The sequence below is a fragment of the Theobroma cacao genome, chromosome 2, assembly GCF_000208745.1.
Source record: "Theobroma cacao cultivar B97-61/B2 chromosome 2, Criollo_cocoa_genome_V2, whole genome shotgun sequence".
In the NCBI taxonomy this organism is placed as follows: Eukaryota; Viridiplantae; Streptophyta; class Magnoliopsida; order Malvales; family Malvaceae; genus Theobroma; species Theobroma cacao.
Genome location: NC_030851.1, coordinates 4304290 through 4330644, shown reverse-complemented (window position 1 = coordinate 4330644; position 26355 = coordinate 4304290). Strand labels below are relative to the sequence as shown.

The window sequence follows — 26355 nt, the reverse complement described above, 5'->3', positions numbered from 1 at the left end:
CAAATCCTAAGTTATTTGATAATTAATTAATCTTACATATTGTTTGTAAGAATTTAAGAAAACAACTCTTTTCTTTGTCTTTTTTTTTGTCATAAAAAAATCCAATAAAGGACAGAATCCATTTGCATATTTATCAATAGAATAAATAAGGAAATTTACAACTTCCTTTACCTGATTTCTTCGGCTAAAATAAATTTAAAATCGTACACGTATAAATTTGCTTTGCTCTACCTAAAATATTGTGGCTTTGCCCAAAAGAAAAAAAAATTATTTATCCAAAAAACTGGAAAGAAAACCTGAAAATTGTTGGATGGGGACAATCTGGTGCAATTATTCACACCGGCAAAATATTGCACTTTAAGGGAAAAAGTTTTACATTTCAACATCCGCACAGATCCCAAAGCAAACCAATCAGTCAACGGCACAGAATGACCATCAAATTAATGTCTCATCACTAATTGTGAACCGCACTGTACACGACAATTATTATTTCCTTTAATTAGTGAAAACGCTTTTGTTAGCGTGGAAGAAACAAAATCCCACCCTGGCAATAGCAAAATCCCAAAGGCACACACAGCAACAAAATTCACACTGAACCGACTCAAAACCCTTTTCCAGAAAACCAAACCCCCCGACCCGTGATGGAGGAGAAACGCCGGGACGCGGGGAACTCGCCGGCGGGGCCGAGCTCAGCCGATCCGGAGCCGGCATCAACACGCCGTCGAGCAGGAGCACAGAAGAGAAAAGCTAATTCTCTTTCAGGGTCCAGCTCTTCATCAACGCCGTCGAAACGGATTACTCGAGAGAAGTCAAACTTGATCTCCCACCCTCTGATCAACCATAATGGTCCTTTAACTAGGGCTCGCCAAGGGGCGCCTAGTGGCAACCTAGCGTTGGGTTTCGGTTCGGGATCGGTTGGTGGGAAGCTTGAGGAAACGAGTTTGGTGAAAGATAGTGTGAAGGCTGAAGACTTGGAGGAGTTGAATAAGGCAAGTGAAGAGTGGGAGGCTTTGGAAGCGAAAATTGAGGCTGAATTTGAGGCTGTTAGATCTCGTGATAGTAATGCGCATGTGGTTCCTAATCATTGCGGTAAGTTTTTCTTTCTTTGTCAAATTTTTTTGTTTGGCTGCTGGGAAAATGGGGAGGAAAGGGAAGGAAAGTTGAAGCTTTTCTTTTGGAGTTTTAGTTAGGTGTGAGAGGTGGGGGGGGGGGTTAGCCCAAGGGAGAAATTTTGTGGAATTTTTTTTTTTGTTTTGTGTGGAGTAATATTTCTTAGGTAGTTGTTAAATTGGGTATTTTATTTATTTGTTTCTGTATGACAATATTGAATGTTCCTAGAAAGTCCTTATCTTTGTGCCTTTGGGGAGGATTTATTAGTTGTTTTTCACTTGGCCACAAGGAAAAGAAGGCAAGGATTTCGTTATGTTTCTATGCATGTGAGTGCTTTCGCTGAGCCCTAGCATTAGATCTCAATGCAGTTTGATGATTGCTATTTTGAAAAAGAAAGATTCGAAATGGAGGGTTGTGAAAATGTTAATTCCGTTGTAATTCCTGATTTTTATGGTCTTTCTCAAAAAAACGATAATAAGTGTGCATTCAATTTCTTGTGCTCACTTATTATCAGCCGTGCAAGTGAATGTTGATCTTAGTTATTATCATCAGATTGCTATAGGTCTCTAAATGAATTGGCTTCATTGGGAGCCTCTTATTCTGATGCTGTAAAGAATGAAGGAGAAGAAAATGACATATTAGATTCTTCGGTGTTTCCTTTTGTTGTCAGTTTGAGTATTCACCCTTCTCTTTGTACTCGCAGGATGGTTTTCATGGACAAAAGTTCACAATCTGGAGGAGTGTGTCTTGCCTTCTTTCTTTAATGGGAAATCCCCAATACGTACCCCTGATGTGTACATGGAGATACGTAATTGGATAATGAAGAAATTTCATGCAAATCCAAGTATGCAAATTGAGTTGAAAGATCTGTCAGATCTTGAAGTTGGTGACATGGACGCAAGGCATGAGGTATTGGAGTTCCTGGACTACTGGGGTTTGATTAACTTTCATCCATTCCTACCAGTTGATTCTGCTGTGCCCACTTCCGATAGTGATGGGATGGCCAAAATGGATTCTTTGCTTGAAAAATTGTTTCGCTTTGAGGCAATTGAATCACGCCCACCAGTTGTTCCCAGGCCTAACCTTTCAACTCCATCTGTACCATCTGGATTTCTTCCAGAGTCTGCAATTGCTGAGGACTTGGTCAGACCTGAGGGGCCAGCTGTTGAGTACCATTGCAATTCTTGTTCAGCTGATTGCTCCCGGAAACGCTACCATTGCCAGAAGCAGGTTAGTTACTGACTAATAAATAATTGTCTGAACCTCAAATTATTTAGTTCACTATGCAAGAGCAAAATTACTGCACTAGTTATGTCTGTCCAAGCAGACACATGTGCACACTTGTTCCTTATAGTGGTAGTCAATGGTTTAATTTTTGCTTGGATTGAATTGATACATACATACACACACAGACACACAGACACGCACACACTTTGGTTCATTTTCCAACTAGTCTTATATTTCTAAGAGAGTAAGAGGGAATTCTACTTCTAAAAGAGGTAAATTTGTATGACGCCTTTTGGTCAAGCCAAGTGTTAAGGAAATCTACAAGCCTTTTTAGCTACAGCTCTCCATCCAAGTGTTGTAGAAATAGGTGTTCAGCAAATAAGAAATCACAATAATTTGCACCACCTGGATAGTCTCTTTTTTGCTTGATTCATTATTTACTAACAATAAGGCTATGAGCCAATGATCCGTGAATCTTTGTATGAAATGAATGGTCATAATGCAAATATAACTAATTTAGTAAACTGGGTTCCTATCTTCTTATGATGCTGATTATGTTTGTATTTGACAGGCAGATTTTGACTTATGTTCTGATTGCTTTAGCAATGGGAAGTTCGGCTCCGGCATGTCTTCGTCAGATTTTATTCTCATGGAGCCTGCTGAGGCCCCCGGTCTTAGTGGCGGCAAGTGGACAGATCAGGAAACCCTCCTCCTCCTTGAGGCACTTGAACTTTATAAAGAAAACTGGAATGAGATTGCAGAGCATGTTGCTACGAAAACCAAAGCTCAATGCATACTGCACTTTGTTCAAATGCCAATTGAGGATGTATTCTATAATTGTGACAATAATATAGAGAACAATTCCAAAAAATCTACTGGACCTGCTGCAATGAGTGATGAAACATCTGTCTCTAAAGATGTCTCTGAAAAGACAGAGAGTAAGACTACTCCTCGAGAGGATCAGGCCCAGACTACATCGATGGAAACTTCAAAACCTGAAGATGAAAAAGAAGTGAGAGTTAGTGTGGAAACGTCGAAACCTGAAACTGGAACTGATGTTGAAGTTGATCCAGAAACATCAAAGCCAGAAGAAACTAATGAAGCAAAGGGTGGACAAGACACAAATGAAAACTGTGCACTTATCGCTCTAAGGGAGGCATTTGAAGCTGTTGGTTATATTTTAACGTCTGAAAGCTCACTCTCATTTGCTGATGTGGGAAATCCTGTTATGGCATTGGTAAGTTGAATGTTTAAGTACGTAATTAGGTTTTTATCAATTGATGTATATGAAGGGGAAACTGAGTTTATTTAACATTTGGAATATATCAATTTTGTACATGGCTTCTGAAATAATCTTATTATCTTAAAAATTTTTCAGGGAATCATTTGTTTGTGTTTTTAGAATAATTTTAAATGGTTTATTGATTTTGCTCCATATGAAAAGTTATATGTTGATGGATGTACTTCAAAATGCAAAATATGCTGTTGGAAAAGGTTGAGGACATGACTTGACATGGCTGTACTTATACCTTTTAAGCTGCCTTCTTTACCTGCTACTGAAACAATTGAACCAGTCTTTTGATTCTATTTAGGTGACTGTTGGTAATTATTTTTCATGAAATTAGTGTCAAGCATCCTTGGACTTACATTCAGATTTTCTGATCCTCCAAAATAAAAGTTATGGTGGCTTGCTTGATCAGCAAATGAATGATCAAACCCAAAAATTCTGTTATATGGCATTTTGCTTTTCTGCTCATTGGTAACAGTTTTTCATGGTCATTTTTTTTTCATTCTTTTAAATGATTGTTATGCTATACTGAATTCTCATTAATCTATCACATGCCTCTTAAAGTCCTTTATTAATCTATTGCATGCTTTGTACTTGTTTATGAACAATCTCATCGCTTCTGGTATCATAAATTTGCTTCATTAAACTTTGCAACTTTTTCTCTTGAAAATGTTTATGAATACTTATCCTCTGTCCATTTGGTGGTGATGTGTGACAACTTTATGTATCTCTCATTGCAGGCAGGATTTTTTGCACGGCTGGTTGGACCCAAGATTGCTGCTGCTTCAGCCCAAAGTTCATTGAAATCCTTATCAGGTAGTTCTCCCAGCGTTCAACTGGCTGCAAGGAACTGCTTTCTTTTGGAAGATCCTCCAGATGACAAGGAACCAAATGGTTCTGAAAGGTATGTTAACCTATTTCACGCTTATAATTCTTTAGCAATTTCTGAATATTACATCTGATGTCAGTAAGAGATTGGCAGTGTTGTCAATGGTATGGCTAATCGGGATGCTCAGAATGTGGAAAACCTGGAAGAAAAAGGCCCCAAGGAGGATAAGTCTAGCCCAGTTCTGGATCAGCAAAATTCATTGAGCAACCATGGTGACCAAAATGCTGAAGTTTCGGTTCCTGAAGATAAGGTGACATCAGCTTCACCTAATGAACTATCCACCGATGAAAAAGAGCCAGACACTTTAACAACTAATGAGGAAGATAAAAAGGCTAATTTGAATGAATCCAGCGTTATTGATCAATCAAAGGATCATCAACCAAGCTTAATGAAGGAATCAGATAACTTGGCTTCCCAGGTTTCACTAAGTTCTGTTGAGGAGACAGGGGGGAAGGAAACCTCAGTGGAAGAGCCTTCTCAGCCTACAGAGGCAGTGAAGGAAGTAGACATGACTGACTCTGTTCCATTGGAAAAGAATGAACCTTGTGATGCAGCTGTATCAAAGCCAGTTGGAGAGCTATCTGAACCAGCAGAGGCTTTACAAAATGTAGAGACAGTTCCTGGTTCTCCATCCCGAGGGAAGAATGAGCAACCACCAGTTAAATCAACTTCTGTCGGAGAGCCTACACAGCCTACAGAGGTATCAAATGATGTTGAAATGGTGTCTGATTCACAACCATTAGAAAGGATTGAGCCTCATCAATCAGTCACATCAAATAATTTGAACGAAAATGGAGCAACCACAGGTTTTTCTTCATTTCTCTATAAATGTCTTGTTTGGAGTGTGGAAGTTATGGGAACAGTAGCCAATTGTACTGAAAATGCTAGTTACTAACTTACGGGAATATGTAGAAATATTTAACAAGTCTGATTTAAAATATAAATGCTGAAAGCAATGCTTGGTTCTAAGAGATTAAGCATATTTTGTCTTCCTTAATTTTATGCAGATCGGCTTGGAAAATTGAACCTTGATAGATAGTGATGTTTTTACAATGTTCACTAAAAAAAAAAATGGCATATTAACTGCCAATAGGAAAAATGCGTTCTTTTTTATTGTGTCTCATCATATTATTGTTCTTTGCAGATGAGATTAAAGAAGGTAAAAACAAGAACCATGATGCTGCCGAGACAATAGGTGATCTTAGCATTGATAAATTCAAGCGTGCTGCAGTTACAGCACTCTCAGCAGCAGCAGTGAAGGCAAAACTTCTGGCAGACCAGGAAGAGGACCAAATTCGACAACTTACTACATCATTAATAGAAAAGCAGGTAGTTTCATTGCAAAGTCCATGCAGTCTCCTTTTTCTATATTTCCAACTTGAGCAAAATCTAAGTTTTAGGAGGCTTTAATTTAATGCAGTTACATAAGATGGAAACCAAATTAGCTTCCTTCAATGAAATGGAGGGTGTCATAATGAGGGTGAAGGAGCAATTGGACAGGTCAAGGCAGAGGCTTTACCATGAGCGAGCACAGATAATCGCCGCTCGACTGGGCTTGCCAGCTTCCTCATCTAGAGCAATGCCACCTACAAATACTGCAAATAGAATTGCAGCAAACTTCGCAAATTCAGTTGCAAGGCCTCCTATGAGCATGACTGCCCCAAGGCCGCCAATGTCAAGACCCATGGGGCCTATGGCTCCTACCCCTCCCAACCTGTTTGTATCCACAACAGTCGCAGGAAGTTCAATCCGGCCTGCTAGCTCGGATAATCTTTCTTCAGTTGAATCAAAGTAGTCTCTATTCAGATTACTTGTGAATAGAAATTTTCATCCATTTTTATACAACAGCCATCTGTCATGAGGTTTACCAGGTGAGTATCTCTTTTTTGTTGTGGTTTTTGTTCTTGTTATTGTTGCCAGTCTTTTTAAGCGCTTTCAAGAACTTTGAGTTTCACCCAGCTGAATTGTAGCAAATTCATTTTGGTGTTTTTTTCCTGTGATAATTTCAGCCACAGCATTGATTATCTCTGAGCAATCCAGAAACCACTGCCTACATTACATATTCAGCTGGCAATGGCATCTCATCATCATAGGAGGAAGGAGCAGCTGCTTATTGTTCTCCCCTGCAGGGCTACCATTTCTGGGGCGTCGATCCTATTTAAGTCAAAATGGTTGAGTCTTCTAACTTGGAATTTTCTTCTTGTGTTTGTATTTTTGTAAGGTTAGTTGATGAATTTAGTTAGTGCAAATTAAACATCCATGACCTATACCAATTCTTGGGCATCTTAAGGTGCAAGTGTGGGAAATGTAACTGGTGTATTCCATTTATGAATATGGGGAGAGTCGTCTTAATTTTATAAAAATGATGTAAATCTTTGAATCGGATCTCCCTTGTCTCTGCTGTTCTCTAGATGAGTAGCTCCCCGATTCCATTTAGTCGTTGAATGAGTTGTAGCATTAAGACTTCCTTTACCGGAAAAATCTAGTCAAATCACAAGGCATAAAGACCTAAACCCTAGGGATTTGCAAGCGAGACGATGGGTGAGAATTCTATCCTCTGTGAATCAGCCAGCAAGTTTTAGTTACCGAACATCCGATGCTTCTTCCTTTTCAATCCCCATTTTGAAAACCAAAATTCCGTACATTTTCACTTTTCCTGATAGTAAAGCGGGAAAGTAAGCATTAAAACAGCTTTCAGCTGCAGGTGAAACAGGACACAATCCATCCTTGTTCGAAAAAATTTGAACATTTCTTGGGAACAATACTCGGACAGTGCTGAATAATTAAGAACTTAAAACATTACCAAAGCACCAGGCAACTAAATCCAGCCAGCATTAACAGACCATTCTGTTTCTCTCCACACACACTAATGTACAGTGTAGTGTCGTACAAATCCATATAAATGATTGGAAAGGTCAAATCATTCGTAACACTTACAAAGACATTTATTGCAGCCCAAAAAAAATCACATAGTAACATATTTCAACATTCACATCCCGTTGACCTTGGCTGGCTGCTGCTTGCAACATCAATGGTGTCAGGCAAGTATCTTCATGAACGAAATATTCCACCAGAACAACATGAGCAAATAAGAATGAAATTGTCAATCAGACTATAAAAAAACAAATGAAGAAAAAACTATTGATAAATAATTTCAGGATCTAAGCTGCTTAACAATTTGCAATCCGCAACTATGGGTCCTCAAAATCAAGATGTTATGCAAATATTGTCACCTCTCAAAATATTAATATATAGAAAGATAATTAAATAATGCACGGACTAAGCCAAATTTGGCTGAGCAGATTTAAGACACAGTTGTACTTGCAGCTGCCACTCAAGTTGTTAATTCAAGTTCGTATTGAATATCTATATGTAGCAATCGATTACTGTTACAGTTAACACTACTAAAGTACATGTTTTAAGGTTTTCCCATAGCTCAAAATTAACTAGATATGTTTATGTGTGCATGGATAGAACTGATTATAAGTTTTAACTTACATTTCTTCCTCTTCCCCACTCTTCAGGGCATTCTTTGCTATGCACTGGAAAGCTTCTTCCACATTAACTCCCTCCTTGGCAGAGGTCTCAAAATATGGGATATTTCCTTTAGAGGCACACCATGCTCGCGCCTTTTTCTCAGAAACCTAGATTGTCCAGAAGAAGCAGATAATTAAAGCTTTGTCAAAGGAGGGAGAGAGTAGTGCCATTGCAGAGGTAGAAAAAATTAAGAAAATACATACCACTCTACTGTTTCCACCATCCACATCAATTTTGTTTCCCAAAACAACAAATGGGAAATTCTCTGGATCTGAAGGGCTTGCCTGCAGGAGGTTTCTCAGATCAGCATTCTTTTACTGAATAAATCATGGAGAGTTTGTTTGACATAATTTCCAGCAGAATTCATGGGGTTTCAGAGTAAATACCTGAATAAGGAACTCTTCTCTCCAGTTGTTTAGGTTGTCAAATGATTTCATTGAGTTGACATCATATACAAGAACGCAGCAATCAGCACCACGGTAGAAAGCAACACCTAGGCTCTGGAATCTTTCCTGGCCAGCGGTATCCCAGATCTGGGAAAAGAGAACATCGATGAATTTTGAGCAAAGTGCACATTCAAATAACACAAAAGCTACTATAAAACCCGAAATCATTTTAGAATGAAATGCTACAATTTGCTAGACAAATACCCAATGGTAGTCATAAGGTTGTCTAATGCTAAACCACAGAACCCTGCTTGATGAAGAAAATTCATCCAGTAATCAACCCCAGTCCAATTAATGAGCCCTCACATTCTAAATCATTGCAAGCTTGCTCATCCACAACAATATAAATAGAGAAAAAGAAACCTTCAACAAGCCTTTGGATGAATGTAAAGAGGGTGCAACAGGCAGTTTTGTACTAATGAGATCATAGTGCAAAGTAAGATGCATTTGTTACAGATCTTAAACGCAATTAAGAAATCCTCATTAAGCTCCATTCATATTCCATATGAAGATGTTCAAAACCATGCTTGCTTCATGAGCTACAGATCAAAATCAAGCCTAATACACCTTTTTTCAATATGGAAAAATTAGGATCCCGAAAAACAAATGCACCAACTGAAGCAAGCTCATTAAAATGTTAAAATGCTTGCATTCGGGCATTAGAAAAAGGATATTAACTTTATACTAAATCAGATATAGAGCATAGTAAAAATAAATCTAACCTGTAAGGTGAAAAGCCTATCCTCAAACTGCACCTCCTTTGTCAAAAAATCAGCTCCGATCGTTGCCTTATACTGATTGCTAAATTTTTTATTTACATATCTAAAAGCAAAATGTAAAGGCGAACAATATCATAACTCATAGTAACAAAATTTACTATTAATTAATAATTAAATACGGCTTCAAATTTTTTTAATAATTGGAAAAAGACTGCTGCAGGATACTGATTCATCAAAGACGTCTTCCCTACCCTGTAAATCACAGATCAGTCACAATCATAAACATTGAATTTCAAAAAATAAATTAATTAATAAAAATTTCAAAGAAAATCGCAAGGGAAACTAACAAGAGCTTAGCTACAGACAAAACCAGTAATTCGAATCGAAAGATCTTTAAAGAGCCGTACGGAAAACCCTAGAAATGAATTAAAAGAAAAGCACACACATGCGTCCTGGTGCGTATAATTATACGGACAGATGTAAAAAAGAAAAAGAAAACTAACCCGCTATCGCCGAGGATGATGACCTTCAAGAGGGTTCTACGGCGAGAAGGCATCGTACGAAACGCTAAGAAATCGGCGGATCTATAGATATATAAAGAGAAAGAGAAAATTTTCTATATCTAGAGAGAAAGAGTGAGTGAGGGGCTCGTGGACTTGTTTGTCTGACAGAGAAAATTCGAATGGAAAATTGGCTGAATTTTCTAGCGTTTTTTTCAAAGCTTCTTCTACTCTTTTTCCTTTTTCTTTCTCTCTCTCTTTCTTTCGCTGCTAAGTCATGGAAAAGCTGGACTGACCTGTAATTAGGCATATTTGTAATTATATTTTTGGGTTTTTATTTTTCAAGTGAAATTGGGGGGAAGGTTTGCGTGACAGCTTCGACTGCTGTTTCGTCTAACCAGTGTAATCCCATGTGGACTGGTAAACTGACTTTCGGCGTCGCATTGTTGATTGGTCTGTTATTTATAAAATCAATATTTTAAGTGACTCGAGCCTTTCAAGCAGCTCTCGTAGCTCAGTTGGTTAGAGCACCCGTTTAGTAAGCGGGAGGTCTTGAGTTCAACTCTCAACGAGAGCAGTTGATGTGTTTTTCGGTTTCTTTATTTATTCCTTATATTTTATTATTTAGGGACAACCAAAATTAGGTTGATAGACTTTCAATTCAATTTAAATAAGAAGAAATTGTATTAAAAAAATAATCAGAAGTATAATTAAGGATAATGTTTTAAAAAATCTCTAAATTATTTAAAAAAATTAAATAAATTTATTCTTTTTTATTACCTTCAATCAAGTTTTTATTTTTTTACATCAAATATATATTTATAATTAATAATTAATTAACTATCATTAATCATAATGTTATTTATTATTTTATATTCACATAATGCTAAATTGAAAATAAAAATATCACGTAGTTATATTAACATGTCACATCACAATTTACAACGACATGTCAACTTTTTACGGAAGCATCATGTGATATAAAAAATGACGAATAACATTTTAATTAATAACAATTAACTAATTATCAATTATAAGTATCTATTTGATTTAAAATAAAAGTATAATGAATGCATATATGTGAAGTAACTTCTAAAATTTTTTAAATAATTCAAAAATAATTTTAAATACTATACCATCAAATTATGAAAACACAATGTAAAGTAATTATTAAAATATCATTCTACATATGTGGTTGTTAAGGGTGTAAATATGGGTCGTTTTATTGAGTATCGACAGTTGTTAGGCAATTTTTATAGATGTTCGATTGGATGCTTTGACAGGTCCTGTATATGTGAAAATCGCATAACCAACTCCAAAGTAGGAAGGAAGTTGGCCGAAAGACAAAGCACAACAGAAAACTAATCACCTGTGCCTTTTCACTGCTTTACATTACAATTTTAGTTGGCAATTACAGCTTAAGCCTGCAAAATAAGAGCTTTGACAGACATTGGCAAAATATAACAAAGAGACACACCATCTTATAATTAGAATTCCAAATAGAGATTCTCCTCCATTTGAGGAGATGATTCAGGGAAAGGAAACTCTTGGTTCTCACCATGTTTGATGGAGCTATTACCTAGCAAAATCTCTCTTGCCCCCTCCCTTTGAGAATCCTCCTACTTTTCTCCCACAGGTACTCTTTTTTTTTTTCTCGTTATTTTTTTAAATTTATATTTGAGCAAATGAGATTTGGGCTAACATTTTTTGGACTACATTTGTTTTCCTTCATGGCTAAGCTTGTGGTGTATGTTTTGATAAAGACTAATGTTTCCTTTTACTTGCCATTGCAGAGGTCTTCAGAAGGCATCGTCTGGAGGGGAGAGGGGGTTTTTCTGGCACCTTTCAAGGGTAAACTTTGTCAGAAATACCCCAAATGGCTTCTGCCCCTGAAGGTTCTCCAAATTCAACATCTATTGCATCACCACCACCACGGCCGCAGCCGATAATTAACTCGCCTCCACCACCCGTGCAAGAGTCAAAGTCATCTCCACCACCGCCCTCGTCATCATCATCACCACCATCGCCACCATCACCACCACCATCACCACCACCACCACCACCAGCTAATAATGAAAATAATGGCAGCAATCAAAATAATGCTGCCACAGCTATTCAGACTCCAGCATCGCCGCCTCCAACACCAAAGTCAACTGCCGGAAATGGCTCATCAACTCTTGCTTCCCCGCCAAGAATATTGTCACCTCCACCTCCAAAATCATCAAATTCATCAGCTAGTAATACGTCATCGTCACCGTCTTTGCCAATTATAATAGGTGTTTCAGTTGGCGTTGGTTTGTTGCTTATTCTCGTTGTAGCGCTCATCATTGCAGTATGCAACAGAAAGAAAAAGAAGTCAAAGTTCGATAATCATATTCAATACTACAAAAATTCAATGCCACCAAAAGGTAAATATATTTCAAAATACGAAAAGCGTGAATATCATCTTTCTTAAAAAAGCCATGCATTTTGATTAAGAATGCGTTAATGTGTAGGTGGCGTCGGATATGGAAATGTCTTGAGTCCAAGAAGACCAAATAACATGAGCAATGGGTACCAAGCTAATGATCGTCACCTTGCCATCAATTTACCACCGCCGCCCGGTGGAAATGCAGGTCGTGGAGGGTGGCCACAAGAACCACGAGGGCAAATACCGCCTTTGACAAGTGAAATGAGCTCAAGGTACTCGGGTCAACATGGTCCGCCTTTGCCATCTGCATATTCACCTGTGGCTTTAGGGCTCAAACAAAGCACTTTCACCTATGAAGATCTAGCGGTTGCAACTCAAGGGTTCTCTGAAGCTAACTTGTTGGGTCAAGGTGGGTTTGGGTTCGTCCACAAAGGAGTTTTGCCCAGTGGCAAAGAAGTAGCTGTTAAAAGTCTCAAATCTGGTAGCGGGCAGGGTGAACGTGAATTTCAGGCTGAAGTTGAGATTATTAGCCGCGTCCATCATCGCCACCTTGTATCTCTTGTTGGGTATTCCATTGCAGGAGATAAAAAGATGTTGGTCTACGAATTCCTGCCTAATAAAACTCTCGAATTCCACCTCCATGGTAGGCAATGGCTACATTACCCTTTATTGGCAATATCACTAACTCACATATAGATTCTGATAGTAACATAACCGTACGTTAAGAAGATTCTTTGATAGACTGGAGAAGAGTCAAACTTACATCATGCTAGTTCTAAGTGTTCGTATTTAATGCCATCGTTGTTTGAATGCAGAGAAAGATCTCCCGACCATGGACTGGCCTACTAGGCTCAAAATTGCACTGGGAGCAGCTAAAGGTCTTGCATACTTGCATGAAGATTGTAAGTAATTTATATAGCATTACTGAACTCTGTACCTCACATTCGTTCTTCTTCTCTTCTAATCCATTTGAGGAACGCAGGCCACCCTGGCATTATTCACAGAGACATCAAATCTGCCAACATCCTACTTGATTTCAGTTTTGAAGCCAAGGTATGTCATAACCTTGAAAATATAGTTTGATTGGATCGATTTGTATGTTTCAGCTTATTCGAAAATACTGAATTGCGAAAACAGGTGGCAGATTTCGGGTTGGCTAAACTTTCTCAAGATAACAATACTCATGTCTCAACTCGTGTCATGGGAACATTCGGGTAAGCAAAATTAGTTAGATTCTTTGAATCTACAAGCTTTGGGCATATATATCTGATTAGAATACCTGATGCAGTTACTTGGCTCCTGAATACGCATCAAGTGGCAAGCTGACAGATAAATCTGATGTTTTCTCCTTTGGTGTTGTGCTCCTGGAATTGATAACTGGACGTCGGCCTCTGGACCTGACCGGGGAGATGGATGAGAGCTTAGTCGACTGGGTGCGAAATGTCTCCTCTGTTAATCTATAAGCTTAAAGTATTGATTCAGAGATTCTGATGGTGAAAAATTCAACTTTAAATGCGTAACAGGCTAGACCCTTATGCGCTAGTGCAATGGAGGATGGAAACTTCAGTCAATTGGTGGATCCACGCCTGGAGAACAATTTTGTCCAGCATGAGATGGTACGCATGGTTGCATGCGCCGGTGCATGTGTTAGGCATTCAGCTAGAAGGCGACCCAAAATGCGACAGGTAAATGAACTCCACATACTTCAGATTTCAGGTCCTGTTAGGAAAAGTTGAGTTACATGTTTAAGCACCTTATTTCCCCTGAATATGATTTGCTACCTAACACTTCATATATACACCTACCACCATACCTGAATACTCACTTTGTAAATTTCTATCCATGGGCGAGGCCGAGAAGGGGAGACAATCAATATATTTCAATGCTTCAAAAAATTTCTAAACAGGGGAAGTATTGATGAATCATATATATGCACGTGAAACAGATTGTGCGGGCACTGGAAGATGATGTTTCAATGGATGACTTAAATGACGCTATGAGACCTGGCCAAAGTTCAAGGTTCAGCTCAATGGCAAGCTATGACTATGATACTGATGCCCATGGTATAGACATGAAGAAGATTAGGAAAATGGCCTTGGACTGCCAAGACTACGGAAGCAGCGACTATGGTAACACGAGTGAATACGGGCTCAATCCTTCTTCCTCTAGCAGCGACTCAAGCGGGAATATAAGCCGGAGGCAACGTTTGTAAAACTTGAAATTATCAAAGACATAATCCCTTATTGCAATGCCCTTAGTTTAGGTCCGGTAAACTTCCAAACAGGCATTTGATTGAAAAAAACAAAGGGATTTTGGCCAAGATGCACACTTACAAACTCATAAATATATTTTTTGTTGTTATAGCCATTCATGATGGTTGAATGTAGTTATGAAGTTTGGAATTTGAAGTTCATGTATATGTCTTTGTATTATATCTTATGATATCTTGGAGGTTAACTTTAAACAGCATTTTATGTATATGCTTCTAAATAAATTATCTATAAATTTCTTTATATGATAATTATATCGTGTTTTTAAACTTTTAGTTTCCCATTATAGTATGATATTAGTTCAAATACATTTAATTTCATAATTAGTTTAAATTTCGTAACTTTTAATTACTCCTTTGATTATGAAAATTGTATCAGGTGTAATTATTATTGATATTTTGATACACTTGAATTAAATATTTTATGGAGTAATTAAATATGTTTTTAGCTCAAATATTAAATTGAATAACTTTAGGATAATTTAAGAATTATATTGTACACACAAATTTTGTGTGTTTTAGACTTGAAATTTTTGGGAGATCAAAGATTTTAGATTTGAATTTGGAGATTTAGCATCAACGAGTTAAACAATTTTTATGCTTTGATATTCATAATCTTGATTTTAATTAATCAAATTTAAATATTATTTTTATTTATTTAAAATTAAATTGAATAATCAATAAATGAATTGTTGTTGATCCAAATTAGATATTTATAAAGAGACAAAATACATGACATATATGTAAATTTTAATTGATCCAATTATATGTCTTTAAGATAATTAATAATAAATTGTTTTTTTTATAATTAATTATAAATACCGTACTTTAACCGGAGGGCATTCCAGTCACCCAAACATCATGATTTCGCCGGTACGTCGAACCCCCGATCTAAGAAATCACAATACCCAGGGGCACTTCCGTGATTTAACTCTACCAATTTTCTTGACGTGGCGTATTTTTATTACTCAAATAACATCAACACTGATTGCAAATATTACTAGATCCACCAGATTTCCCCCCCCTATTCTAAGACCCCTCTCTTCTTCAAAAACCAAAGCGTTAAGAAGAACACGAGACAGAGCGAGCGAGAGGGAGAAAGAGATAAAAGAGGGAAAGACTCACTCGCCTGCGAACATAAAAAGAAGAGAAATTATATAACTCGCCTTAGATCTCGAAGGGGCAAGCTTTCAATTAGCGATGGCACAGCCTTTGGTGAAGAAAGACGATGATCGCGACGATGAAGGTAAATTCAATATTCATTCTCTTCGATTCCCTTATTTCACTTTTCACTCTTTCATATTTTTATTCGGAATTGATAGTGCACTTCGAGTTTCTTAGATTTGCCAGTGGTTAGATCAGTTGTTAGCTTCTAGATCTGTGCGGTTTTGATTCATTTCGATTGATTTACAGATGCATTGTGTGATTTTTAGATCTAATTTCGAGGGATTACGGTTTAGTTTTAGTAGAATTTGGTTTACTTTTAGTTGATCTGATCTGCACCCTTACAACACTAGATTTTCTCTTCCTGTAAAGGCAATGCAGATTGTTAGTTTCGACGGATGCGTTAAGTTTTAAGTTGATTTGATGTGGATCTCGCGGCCTATGTATCTATTTTCTTTGAGTTCTTTTTGTAGTGTTGTTGAGTTCTTCTAGCTTTTTAGGTGTTTGGAGAACTTTTTTGTTATTGTTAATTTTGTAATTTTGTTTGTTAAACAGCGGACTACTCTCCATTTTTGGGGATTGAGAAGGGTGCGGTTCTTCAAGAGGCTAGGGTTTTCAATGACCCTCAGCTTGATCCGCGTAGATGCTCTCAGGTTTCTGCTTTTTAACCAACTTTGATTTTCTATTTAGTGTGTTTGTTTTTCATTTTATAATGAATGTTTATTTATAATTTTTTTATGCAGGTTATCACAAAGCTTCTTTATCTACTGAACCAAGGAGAAACATTCACTAAGGTCGGTTTTTCTTTTTAATTGTGCCGTAAAAGATTAGATCCATTTTTTTCAAGTGAGATTACAATTGACCTCTGTTTTATGGATTTCTGCTGTTGTAAGTAGGTATATTGAAGGAATTGTGCTGTATTGTGATGAAAATTTCCCCTGTTGAATGACCCTTTTTTTGGTGTTATATGGATAGGTTGAAGCAACAGAAGTTTTCTTTTCTGTGACAAAGCTCTTTCAATCAAGGGATATAGGCTTGAGGAGAATGGTCTATGTGATGATAAAGGAGCTATCTCCCTCAGCAGATGAGGTTATATATCTTAAATTTTGCATGCTTGTTGAATAACTTTTCGTGTGTGTGCTGACATGTGTGCAAATTTAGATACTAATTAATCTATATTCTTGTTGAAAATAGGTTATTATTGTCACAAGTTCTCTTATGAAGGACATGACTAGCAAGACTGATATGTATCGCGCAAATGCTATTCGTGTGCTTTGTCGGATAACAGATGGAACTCTTCTAACCCAGATTGAGAGATACTTGAAACAAGCAATTGTTGACAAAAATCCCGTTGTTGCTAGTGCAGCCTTAGTCAGTGGTATCCACTTACTTCAGGTACTGGGTTTTTTTTTTTTTATTAAGGTTGGTTTTTTCATCTAGTTATGAATTAATTATCAAAACTCTTATGACTTGTTAACATGTCATAAACATTTTGGCAGACAAACCCCGAGATTGTGAAAAGATGGAGTAATGAGGTTCAAGAAGCTGTTCAATCAAGAGCAGCCCTTGTGCAGTTTCATGCTTTGGCATTGCTCCACCAGGTATGTTATGTACCTTGTTTGGAAAGTTTGGGGTTTTATTTGGTAGTTGAAGTCGGTTGCTAAAATCAAGTTTAATCTGTTAACTGATTCAAGTCTTGTGTCTATGACACTAAAAGTTTTCTTTGAAAATAGGTTGTGGCACATAGATTGTCTAGGTTTTTTGTTTCATCTGACTATTTTTAGCAGCCTGGTTGGGTTTGTTTTTACCGGATTTTAACACATTGCATGCTTGGCTGCTTATTTAAGTTAGAACACTACTTATAATTTTATCTGCACTAATTGATAAGAAAAATGTGTGTAATAAAGGAAAGTACAGTATATTTCATGCAGTAGAAAACTATAGTACTTTTTGATTCTTGCATGTGTTTTTATGCATGGTTGGATGTTGGGTAACATTAATTAATTTGATCTTTTCAGTTTATGTAATTTGAGTCACACCTATGATGAATGTATGTGATTTAATTCTTGCAGATACGGCAAAACGATCGATTAGCTGTTAATAAGCTGGTTACTAGTTTGACAAGGGGAAGTGTGCGCTCACCGTTAGCCCAATGCCTGTTGATACGTTACACTAGTCAGGTATTCACCATCTCCAAAATATCTCTGCCTTAATGTCAACCTTTTTTTTCATAAACATTATGAAGTAATTGATGAATCTCCAGGTTATTCGTGAGTCAGCCAATAACACTCAAACAGGGGATCGCCCTTTTTATGATTTTCTTGAGGGCTGTCTGCGCCATAAGGCTGAGATGGTGATTTTTGAGGCTGCTAGAGCAATCACGGAGCTGAATGGTGTGACAAGCCGAGAACTGACACCAGCAATTACAGTTCTTCAGCTATTTTTAAGCTCCTCTAAGCCAGTCCTGAGATTTGCTGCAGTTCGTACTTTGAACAAGGTTGATTGATTTTCCTTTGCTCAATAATATATCACGCTATTATGTAGATATCTATGTTGTTGGTTCAAGGAAAATGAAACTGAGCACTTTAGTCAGAGGGGCCACGGTGGTTTCTTCTGCAAGCTGCAGAAGTTCAAATACACTTATGGAGCTTGTTGAAAGTTCTGTTACCATATTGTTTAGCAATATATAATCACTTTTCAATCATAAATGTCTGTTGTTTCTTTTTAGTTCAGATTATGGTTTTTTTTTGTGCGTTCTGACTGTGTGACTTAATCTCTTTTCAGGTTGCAATGACTCATCCCATGGCTGTCACAAACTGCAATATTGACATGGAAAGTTTAATTTCTGACCAAAACAGAAGCATTGCCACACTTGCAATCACTACCCTTCTCAAGACTGGAAATGAGTCAAGTGTGGATCGACTGATGAAGCAGATAACAAATTTTATGTCAGATATTGCTGATGAATTCAAAATTGTTGTTGTGGAAGCCATAAGATCATTATGCTTAAAGTTTCCATTGAAGCACAGATCTTTGTAAGGGATACTTGGCTTTGCATTGTTGGTCAATAGGCTTCACTAGATGCTCCTTTCTTGTGCCTTAAGGTTCTTTTTATCCATTGTTATTTCAGGATGAACTTCTTGAGCAATATTCTAAGGGAAGAAGGTGGATTTGAGTACAAAAAGGCCATTGTAGACTCAATTGTTATTCTCATCAGAGATATCCCTGAAGCAAAGGAGAGTGGATTGCTTCATTTGTGTGAGTTCATTGAAGATTGTGAATTCACATATCTTTCCACACAGGTAGCATTTTGTTTCCATCACCTCTACCGTGCTCTTTATGCTTCTTTTTTTTTTTCCTTTTTTCTCCCATCTTTGACTTGTATTATATTTGTCTCAACATTGTATTATAGATACTTCACTTTCTGGGGATTGAAGGCCCAAAAACCTCAGATCCAAGCAAATATATACGATACATTTATAACCGTGTGCATCTTGAGAATGCAACTGTCCGTGCTGGTGCTGTGAGCACCCTAGCAAAATTTGGTGCTATGGTTGATGCATTGAAGGTATGAAATCTTAATTATTCTCCTTCACTTTTCTGAAGTAATCTCAACCTGTGACCCTTTGATCACTTAATTAAGCTGGAAAATCTTGCGCTACTCTCTTTTGCAGCCTCGCATATTTGTTCTATTAAGACGCTGTCTCTTTGACAATGATGATGAGGTCAGTCTATCATTAATAATCTCATATATTTTGTTACTGTTTGACATGTAATTTTCGTTTGCATTTGTATGATTGATCCATATACTTATGCTTGCATCGTTGTCCTTTCATTTGTTTTGTGTTTTTAGTTGCATTCTTAATCCTGAGCTTGGGAAGTGAAACGTGTTGTTTTTTTTCTTGATATTCAAATATTTTAAGGTTTGTTTAAATCTTTTGTTTGTAGGTTCGTGACAGGGCTACACTCTATCTCAATACACTTGGTGGCGATGGTGCAGTTGTTGAAACTGGTGAAGATGTAAAGGAGTTTCTCTTTGGTTCACTAGATATCCCTCTGGTGAACTTGGAGAACAGTTTGAAAAATTATGTAAGTTTCTAAATTTCTGTTACACTTTTTCTGCCTTTTAGGTCATGATCTCATGTATTTAATTTGGGTACAGGAACTATCAGAGGAGTCTTTTGACATTGATTCTGTGCCAAAGGAGGTCAAGACTCAGCCACTTGCTGAGAAGAAAGCTCCAGGTAAAAAGCCAACTGGTCTTAGTGCTCCTCCTACTGGCCCGCCATCAACTGTTGATGCTTATGAGAGGCTGCTTTCATCCATTCCTGAGTTTGCAAACTTTGGCAAGCTTTTCAAGGTACTTTCATTGACTTTGCCTTGTGTGTTCCGTGCATATAATGATTAGACATTATTCTGATTTGGAACTTACTAATGCCTTCTTTCTAATTTTTATTGGCCAGTCCTCTGCACCTGTGGAGCTGACAGAAGCAGAAACAGAGTATGCAGTTAATGTTGTCAAACATATTTTTGATGGTCATGTTGTGTTTCAGTTCAACTGCACCAATACTATTCCAGAACAATTATTGGAGAATGTAATGATCAAATTACACGAAGCATCTTTAAATTACCAAAGACCTATGATAGACTATTTGGATAACTTAATCTGCCTGTTGCCAGGTCACTGTTATTGTGGATGCTTCAGAGGCTGAGGAATTTGCTGAAGTAGCTACAAAGCCTTTAAGATCACTTCCATATGATTCGCCTGGACAGACCTTTGTGGCATTTGAGAAGCCAGAGGGGGTCCCTGCTGTTGGAAAGTTTTCCAATATGCTGAGATTCATTGTAAAAGAGGTATGGCTTTATCATTTTTCTGCTCGGGCAGCATGTGCTGCTTTTTCTGATTCTCCATTATTTGAATGTGTTAATATCCACGCATCAGGTATTCTTTGGTTCTGAATGATAACACATTTTGCGAAGAAATCTCATTTACACCCCACCCCACTATCTGTCTCTCAGGAGTTTTAAGTTGCATTAGAATATCCTATAGACAATATGTTTTCCATAAATGAACTGGACATTTAAGGTGGTTCTCATATCTAAAGCTTTCATGGGTTTGGTTAGGTTGATCCAAGCACTGGTGAGGCTGAGGAAGATGGAGTGGAGGATGAGTACCAACTGGAGGATCTTGAAGTTGTTGCAGCTGATTACATGTTGAAGGTGGGCGTCTCTAATTTCAGGAATGCATGGGAAAGCATGGGTGCAGATTGTGAGCGTGTAGATGAATATGGCCTTGGCCCAAGGGATAGCCTGGCTGAGGCCGTTAATGCTGTCATAAATCTGCTTGGCATGCAACCCTGTGAGGTAAGTATACAGTGTCTTTTTTTTTTTGGGCTCTATGCAGTTGCTATGGATATGCATTTTACCTTCACTTTTTTAACTGCCTTGCATTGGACTGTCAAGTACCATGTTGTCAATTGTTTTTTCACTGCAATCCCAGTGTAATTTGATAATCTTTTCCACTTATTTTCTGGTGGTGTACAGGGCACGGAGGTTGTCCCTAGCAATTCAAGGTCACACACTTGTCTGCTATCTGGTGTATACATTGGCAATGTGAAGGTGCTTGTGAGGTTGCAATTTGGAATTGATGGTCCAAAGGATGTAGCAATGAAACTTGCTGTTAGATCTGAGGATGAAGCTGTTAGTGATGCCATTCATGAGATTGTAGCGAGCGGCTAGGTTGTTAATTGTTTGTTTTTGCCTACGGGCTTTTATAATTTTTTTGTGGTTTTATATGAGATCAGAGGCAGATGGCTGCAAAATAGATAAGCTTGTAGAAAGAATTGCATGGCCCTTATTCTCGGTTCACTTGCATTTATCTGGTCATCTGTTATTCTGAAAATAATAACTGTGTATCATGCAAGTCAGGCTCATAGGAGGGATTTAATATTTTTTATTATTTTTTATTTCCAAAATTCTTATGTGGGATTTAAGGATAGGATCCATCAAGCTATGCTTGATTTTATATTCATGAATTTTGAGGTGCGTTTTTACTTGACAGTTGGCATAAAGAACGTTTGATAATTTTGTAGTGATTAGCATTGAAGGAAGTAAGATTTGAAGGGTTGTTTGTGTGCCAATTTGAAGTGGGGACTAGGCGTTGTGATGGTATTACTATTATTGGCAATTGCCGATCTTTGCATTGCCCAAGTTTCCCCATAGAATAATTGCCCCAATCCAGTATTAGATGCCATTAGCAAACCGCTTCATTGGTTTTAAATAATTCAACACAAGTGCAGCTGTGTGGGTACATTTTGCATAATTTAAAAGAAGTGTATCTGCTAACCGAACTACGCCACCCTCGAAACTTTGATTATTCGTTTGTCTGACGCATGTTTTCATGAAGTGGTAGCACAAAAATATAATTAATCCCAAAATGGGGGTGGGGTGGGACGATGGTCAGAGGTGCACCCCTAGATGGAATAATTTGACTTTTTGGATGTGTGCAGAACGACTACGTCTTTAAAAGAGGAAAAATCCAAAACCGTCTTTTGCAATCCTCATCTGTTATAAAACGTCAATCCCTTAGCTGGAAGAACAAGTAGACCAAGGACTCAGGTAATAGGAACATACTAAACATAGAGAATTTTACCTCAACGGCGTTGAGCTATAACAATCTGTCAGCTTTATAAAGGGCTGAACACAAATGGGTACACACAACTGGGGGAAGGAAAATCAAAGTCGATAATTGAGTTGGTTACTATGGAAAAAAAAAAAAGAGAGTAATCACAATCAGGCAAAGCTAACAAAATGCAAATGAACCTTTCTGCCAGTACAAGTTCTCAAGCAACGCTACCTTTAATCTCTCTTTACCCACTAATCAAATTGGCTTTTCCACATCTAAGTTCAAGCAACAGTACAAGACTATGGTTTCCCAAACCTCCAACATGATTGAAATACAGAAGAATCTTCCACATAGGATATAATGCACCACTGCTTTAGGAAGAATGGGGCCTGAGATTGAGAGGACTTGCAATATGGAAAGAGTTTCCTCTCTTACAACTCAAATCACCCTCCTGTGCCCTCCAAACGCCCAAATCTGCCATGTCAAGAGCGAACATCACACTTTGCAGAAATTCTGATTTTTCATTTTTCAATTAATATCAAGACATACTAGATTCAGTTAAAAAGAATATGAAAAAAAAAAAAAAACAAAAGAACAGAAGAAGACGAGTAGAGAGGGTTGGTTTTTCAATTCCAAAAGTTGCAAATGCATTTGATGATATGGCAGGGCTGGATTTAGACATGGACTAACCTTGAGGTTTGTATCCCAACTTCCTGTACATAAGGCACTACCATCAGCTGATAAACCCAAACAGCTAATCCGGCCCTCATGTGAGTTCTGGAGAGATCCCAAGTTCAAAACAACCTGACAAAAGAGTAGGTGATTAGAACCAGTGCCGATTATATGTCAAAGTGGAATCAGCTATAAATTATTTGAGCTCATGCTTATTTGCAAATAGAAGAAAGAGTGGGAGCAAAGCAAAAGTTGAAGTGTTGGGTTCCCAAGCTCAAAAAGTAAGGCTAAAGTAAAAGACATACTCAGGCAACAAAAGCACTTCACTGCTTAGTGTCTATAATTAACAAAACACCACAAGATTCAATGGAAATCGAATTTCATGGGGAAAAAAATAGCTTTATGAGGATATTAAGAAATAAATTAAGTTCTGAAGTCAGAGGGCTGGAAAAGATGAAGTAAAGGGGAAAAAAGGAGGGAAGAGGGGGAGGGGAAGGGGAGGGGGGGATGATGGTTGAGTTATGTACCCTTGCCAATAAGGTGTCCCACACATAGCAATCTCCATTAGAGTATCCAGCAAAAAGAAGTCTTCCAGATATGGAGAATGCAATGGAGGTTACATGTGGAACCTCATTATCACCATGCTGCTGATAGTATTTTTGCAACTGGTGACCAGTTCTGATGTCAAACAACCTGCAAGTTCCATCATCTGATCCAGTTCCAAACCTATTGCCATCTGGAAAGAACTTCACAGTGTTAACATCACCCTCATGACCATGAAATGTACGCACTGCTCGACTTGCAACACGAGTATCCCACAATCGGGCAGTTGCATCACACGAACCAGAAACAAACATTCTGGAGTTTGATCCATTAATTGAGACACTGAAAGAAAGAAGAATATAACATTGTAAAACAGCCTTATTATCTTTCACAGGAAGATTCTATAAACATGAATATCACTGGACATAGGTCCATCATATGACTAATAAAAATGGAAAATAAATCAATCAGATGCAATTTTAAATACAGAAAGTTAGCTTCAGGCTTCCTGAGGGTTATTACCTGCAGTTAACAATATAACAACCATTATATTAATGGAAACTTTTCTGTATCAACTTCATACCCAGCCCACTTATTAAAATATTGAACACTTGATAAATGCGAAACAATGGACTCAGGTGGTAATCCAACTAGATCAGAACCAGGGTCAATTCACAAACTCCACTACTTTTTCTTATAACTTCTAGATAAACATTTGGCCGGATCTTGTAAAGATACCAGAGAAAGAATTTTCTTCGGACACAATTTCTGTTAAAAACGGGCTGATAACAACATAAACGTTGAACCAACTTAAAAAAACTAAACTACCTTAAAACATCAGCGGTATGTCCAGATTGAAATTCTCCCCCAAAAACAGAAGTTCTGAGGCCTGTAGTTATATCCCATAGAACACATGTCTGATCACCAGAACTAGTAATAATGTGAATATCTTCATCTGGAACATACTGACAACAGGAAACATAGCCCTTATGCCCGCTAAGGGTTTTGGATACTGGTAGGTTTCCGTCCCGGTCAGTTGGTGAATTCAAGTTGAAAATAGAGCACATACTATCCAGACCACCACAGGCAACTGATTGACCTGTCGGAGAAAAAGCACATGTCATAACCCATGCACAAGGCAGCTTTATGGCATGAGTTTTCTGGCTTGTTAGAGCATTCCACACAATTAAGCGTCCATCCTGAGATGCACTGACAATTCGATTCCTTTCTGGAGTCCAATCCAATGAGTATACCTGCATATTTCTTAGAAATTAAATTCAAATAGACCACATTATCTATAGTCAGCACTATGACAAGTGATCTACAATTGAATGAGACTTAAGTTGATTTTATGTTTCATCATGCGGTAATAAAGGGTTTGCACATTTGTCAAAACAATTAAAATGCCCTATTCGCTTTAATTTAGCAACTTGTTTGTTCCCATTTCAGCAAGTAACCAGGGAAAACCAAGCGTGCTTCTAGGGGTCTCACTTCCCAGTTCTCACCAGGTTCTATAACAAACCAGACCACCCTTTTTTGTCTTCCCACAAAGCATTTCTTGTTATCAGTTATCCACATAGCAAGAAGTATCCCTTGTTCCTGGGAGAAAATACACATGCAAGTTCACAAAGATAACTCATTCACCACTTAAGACAGACACAGACACATACACATAAACTTACCACACATCATATTATACGGGAAACCACTTAAGTATTGGGGAGCCAAAAAACCAAAACATGAAATCTCTTCATATGCAAATTATGTAGTAAAGAGATTTGTAACAAAAAAAAACAAACAAAAAACAAGGAACTGCACTTTGTTAGAAATCTCTGTAAACTAAATCCTTGGAGAAAAAAAAAGAAGGAAGTAAAACCCATGCCCCAAAGCAATTCAATTTCAAATAATTAGTTAGCAAATTCCCCTTTCTTCGAGCTACCAAAATAACATCATCAATTTCAAAAATTGCAATAAAAGGCCAAAGAAATACCTTGCCAGTGTGACCTTGCAAGGTCCTGCAACAAACCAGATCCGTTGGGCCAAAAGTAACTGGACTCCTCCCTTGCGACCTTGCATATTCGGCGACTAACCATAATTTACCAAAAACCCAAACAGATCTCAGAACCAAAATTTCCTTTAAAAAATAAAAATAAAAACAGTAGAAAGAAAAAGGTTGAAAAATTGTTACCATCAGTGTCGATCAACTGTAGGCGTCTCTGCCTCAATCGCTCTCTTAGATTGTTCACTGTCTCCGTCGCCGCAGAGAGCCTCTCTTTCAGCTCCACAACTGACATTTTCTCTTTTGTTTTCCTCTTTTTGGCTCAAAACTTTTTACTCAAAGTGACCATTTTTTATTAGTTTTTAAGTAATATTCTTTCCTGTGAGCTTATGAAATCAAGGCCTCCGTCTATGGATTCATAATTAAAAGGAAAATAACCGAAAAAAACCCAAAAAAATAAAAGGAAAGAAGGAAAGCAAAGAAAGAGAGAGACAGCCTGATGAATTTAATTTAAGGAAAAGGGAGGATTTTTATAGTAAGGCCGTGAAGGTGATGGTTGTAAGATTCTGAACGAGAGTAAGAGAGAGGCTTATGGTAGGCTTGGTAAGGTTTTGATTGAGTTTGACTGACGCCGCCGGGCCCACCCATGATCCACGTGGATCTCTGCTGGGACCCCCTCCTCTGTTTTCCTTCTTCATCGTCACCTTCACCTGGTTAAGTTCTGTGTTTCCTCCCCCACATGTCCCATGTGAAAAACAAAAACCGAAGCAGAAAGGTAAATTTTCTTTCCTTCAAGAGTCCAAGCTGAACCCAAAGGGTTAAAGGGGCTGGTTTTTTCTTTGATTTTGACATACCGAAAATGTTAAAAAACGAAGGAGATTGTATGAAAGTCAACCCGTAAGGAGAAGAAGTCTTTCATTCCGCTTTCATGGGAATAAAAATAAAGAAGAAATAATG

At 37.7% G+C, this 26355-nt stretch overlaps 5 protein-coding genes and 1 non-coding gene across 6 annotated transcripts; 4 read left to right on the top strand and 2 right to left on the bottom strand.

Annotated features, from left to right (window-relative positions):
• LOC18607797 (SWI/SNF complex subunit SWI3D) lies at positions 523 to 6899 on the top strand. Its single transcript, XM_007042158.2, has 8 exons — positions 523 to 1089; positions 1814 to 2340; positions 2909 to 3574; positions 4366 to 4529; positions 4608 to 5320; positions 5659 to 5843; positions 5935 to 6385; positions 6524 to 6899. The coding sequence occupies exons 1-7, from the start codon at positions 642 to 644 to the stop codon at positions 6307 to 6309; spliced, it is 3078 nt and encodes a 1025-aa protein (XP_007042220.2). The 5' UTR covers positions 523 to 641; the 3' UTR covers positions 6310 to 6385; positions 6524 to 6899.
• Positions 7288 to 10041, bottom strand: LOC18607796 (ras-related protein Rab7). Its single transcript, XM_007042154.2, has 7 exons — positions 9720 to 10041; positions 9442 to 9468; positions 9220 to 9319; positions 8438 to 8584; positions 8255 to 8335; positions 8013 to 8158; positions 7288 to 7563 (listed from the first exon to the last, which is right to left on the bottom strand). The coding sequence occupies exons 1-7, from the start codon at positions 9770 to 9772 to the stop codon at positions 7497 to 7499; spliced, it is 621 nt and encodes a 206-aa protein (XP_007042216.1). The 5' UTR covers positions 9773 to 10041; the 3' UTR covers positions 7288 to 7496.
• On the top strand, positions 10220 to 10293 carry TRNAT-AGU. The gene has a single exon. It is a non-coding gene; the product is annotated as a tRNA-Thr (tRNA).
• LOC18607795 (proline-rich receptor-like protein kinase PERK5) lies at positions 11247 to 14604 on the top strand. Its single transcript, XM_007042153.2, has 9 exons — positions 11247 to 11352; positions 11510 to 12124; positions 12212 to 12769; positions 12942 to 13028; positions 13109 to 13179; positions 13264 to 13340; positions 13415 to 13559; positions 13650 to 13811; positions 14072 to 14604. The coding sequence occupies exons 2-9, from the start codon at positions 11593 to 11595 to the stop codon at positions 14336 to 14338; spliced, it is 1899 nt and encodes a 632-aa protein (XP_007042215.2). The 5' UTR covers positions 11247 to 11352; positions 11510 to 11592; the 3' UTR covers positions 14339 to 14604.
• On the top strand, positions 15449 to 21685 carry LOC18607794 (coatomer subunit gamma). The gene is made up of 18 exons (XM_007042151.2): positions 15449 to 15641; positions 16115 to 16212; positions 16303 to 16353; positions 16535 to 16648; positions 16754 to 16954; positions 17059 to 17160; positions 17632 to 17739; positions 17823 to 18056; positions 18344 to 18594; positions 18690 to 18861; positions 18972 to 19127; positions 19234 to 19284; positions 19508 to 19648; positions 19722 to 19919; positions 20023 to 20154; positions 20240 to 20413; positions 20684 to 20923; positions 21104 to 21685. Exons 1-18 carry the CDS (start codon positions 15596 to 15598, stop codon positions 21296 to 21298), a joined length of 2664 nt encoding a protein of 887 aa, XP_007042213.2. The 5' UTR covers positions 15449 to 15595; the 3' UTR covers positions 21299 to 21685.
• On the bottom strand, positions 22179 to 25999 carry LOC18607793 (guanine nucleotide-binding protein subunit beta-2). Its single transcript, XM_007042150.2, has 6 exons — positions 25588 to 25999; positions 25390 to 25484; positions 24228 to 24652; positions 23384 to 23741; positions 22875 to 22988; positions 22179 to 22658 (listed from the first exon to the last, which is right to left on the bottom strand). Exons 1-6 carry the CDS (start codon positions 25691 to 25693, stop codon positions 22623 to 22625), a joined length of 1134 nt encoding a protein of 377 aa, XP_007042212.1. The 5' UTR covers positions 25694 to 25999; the 3' UTR covers positions 22179 to 22622.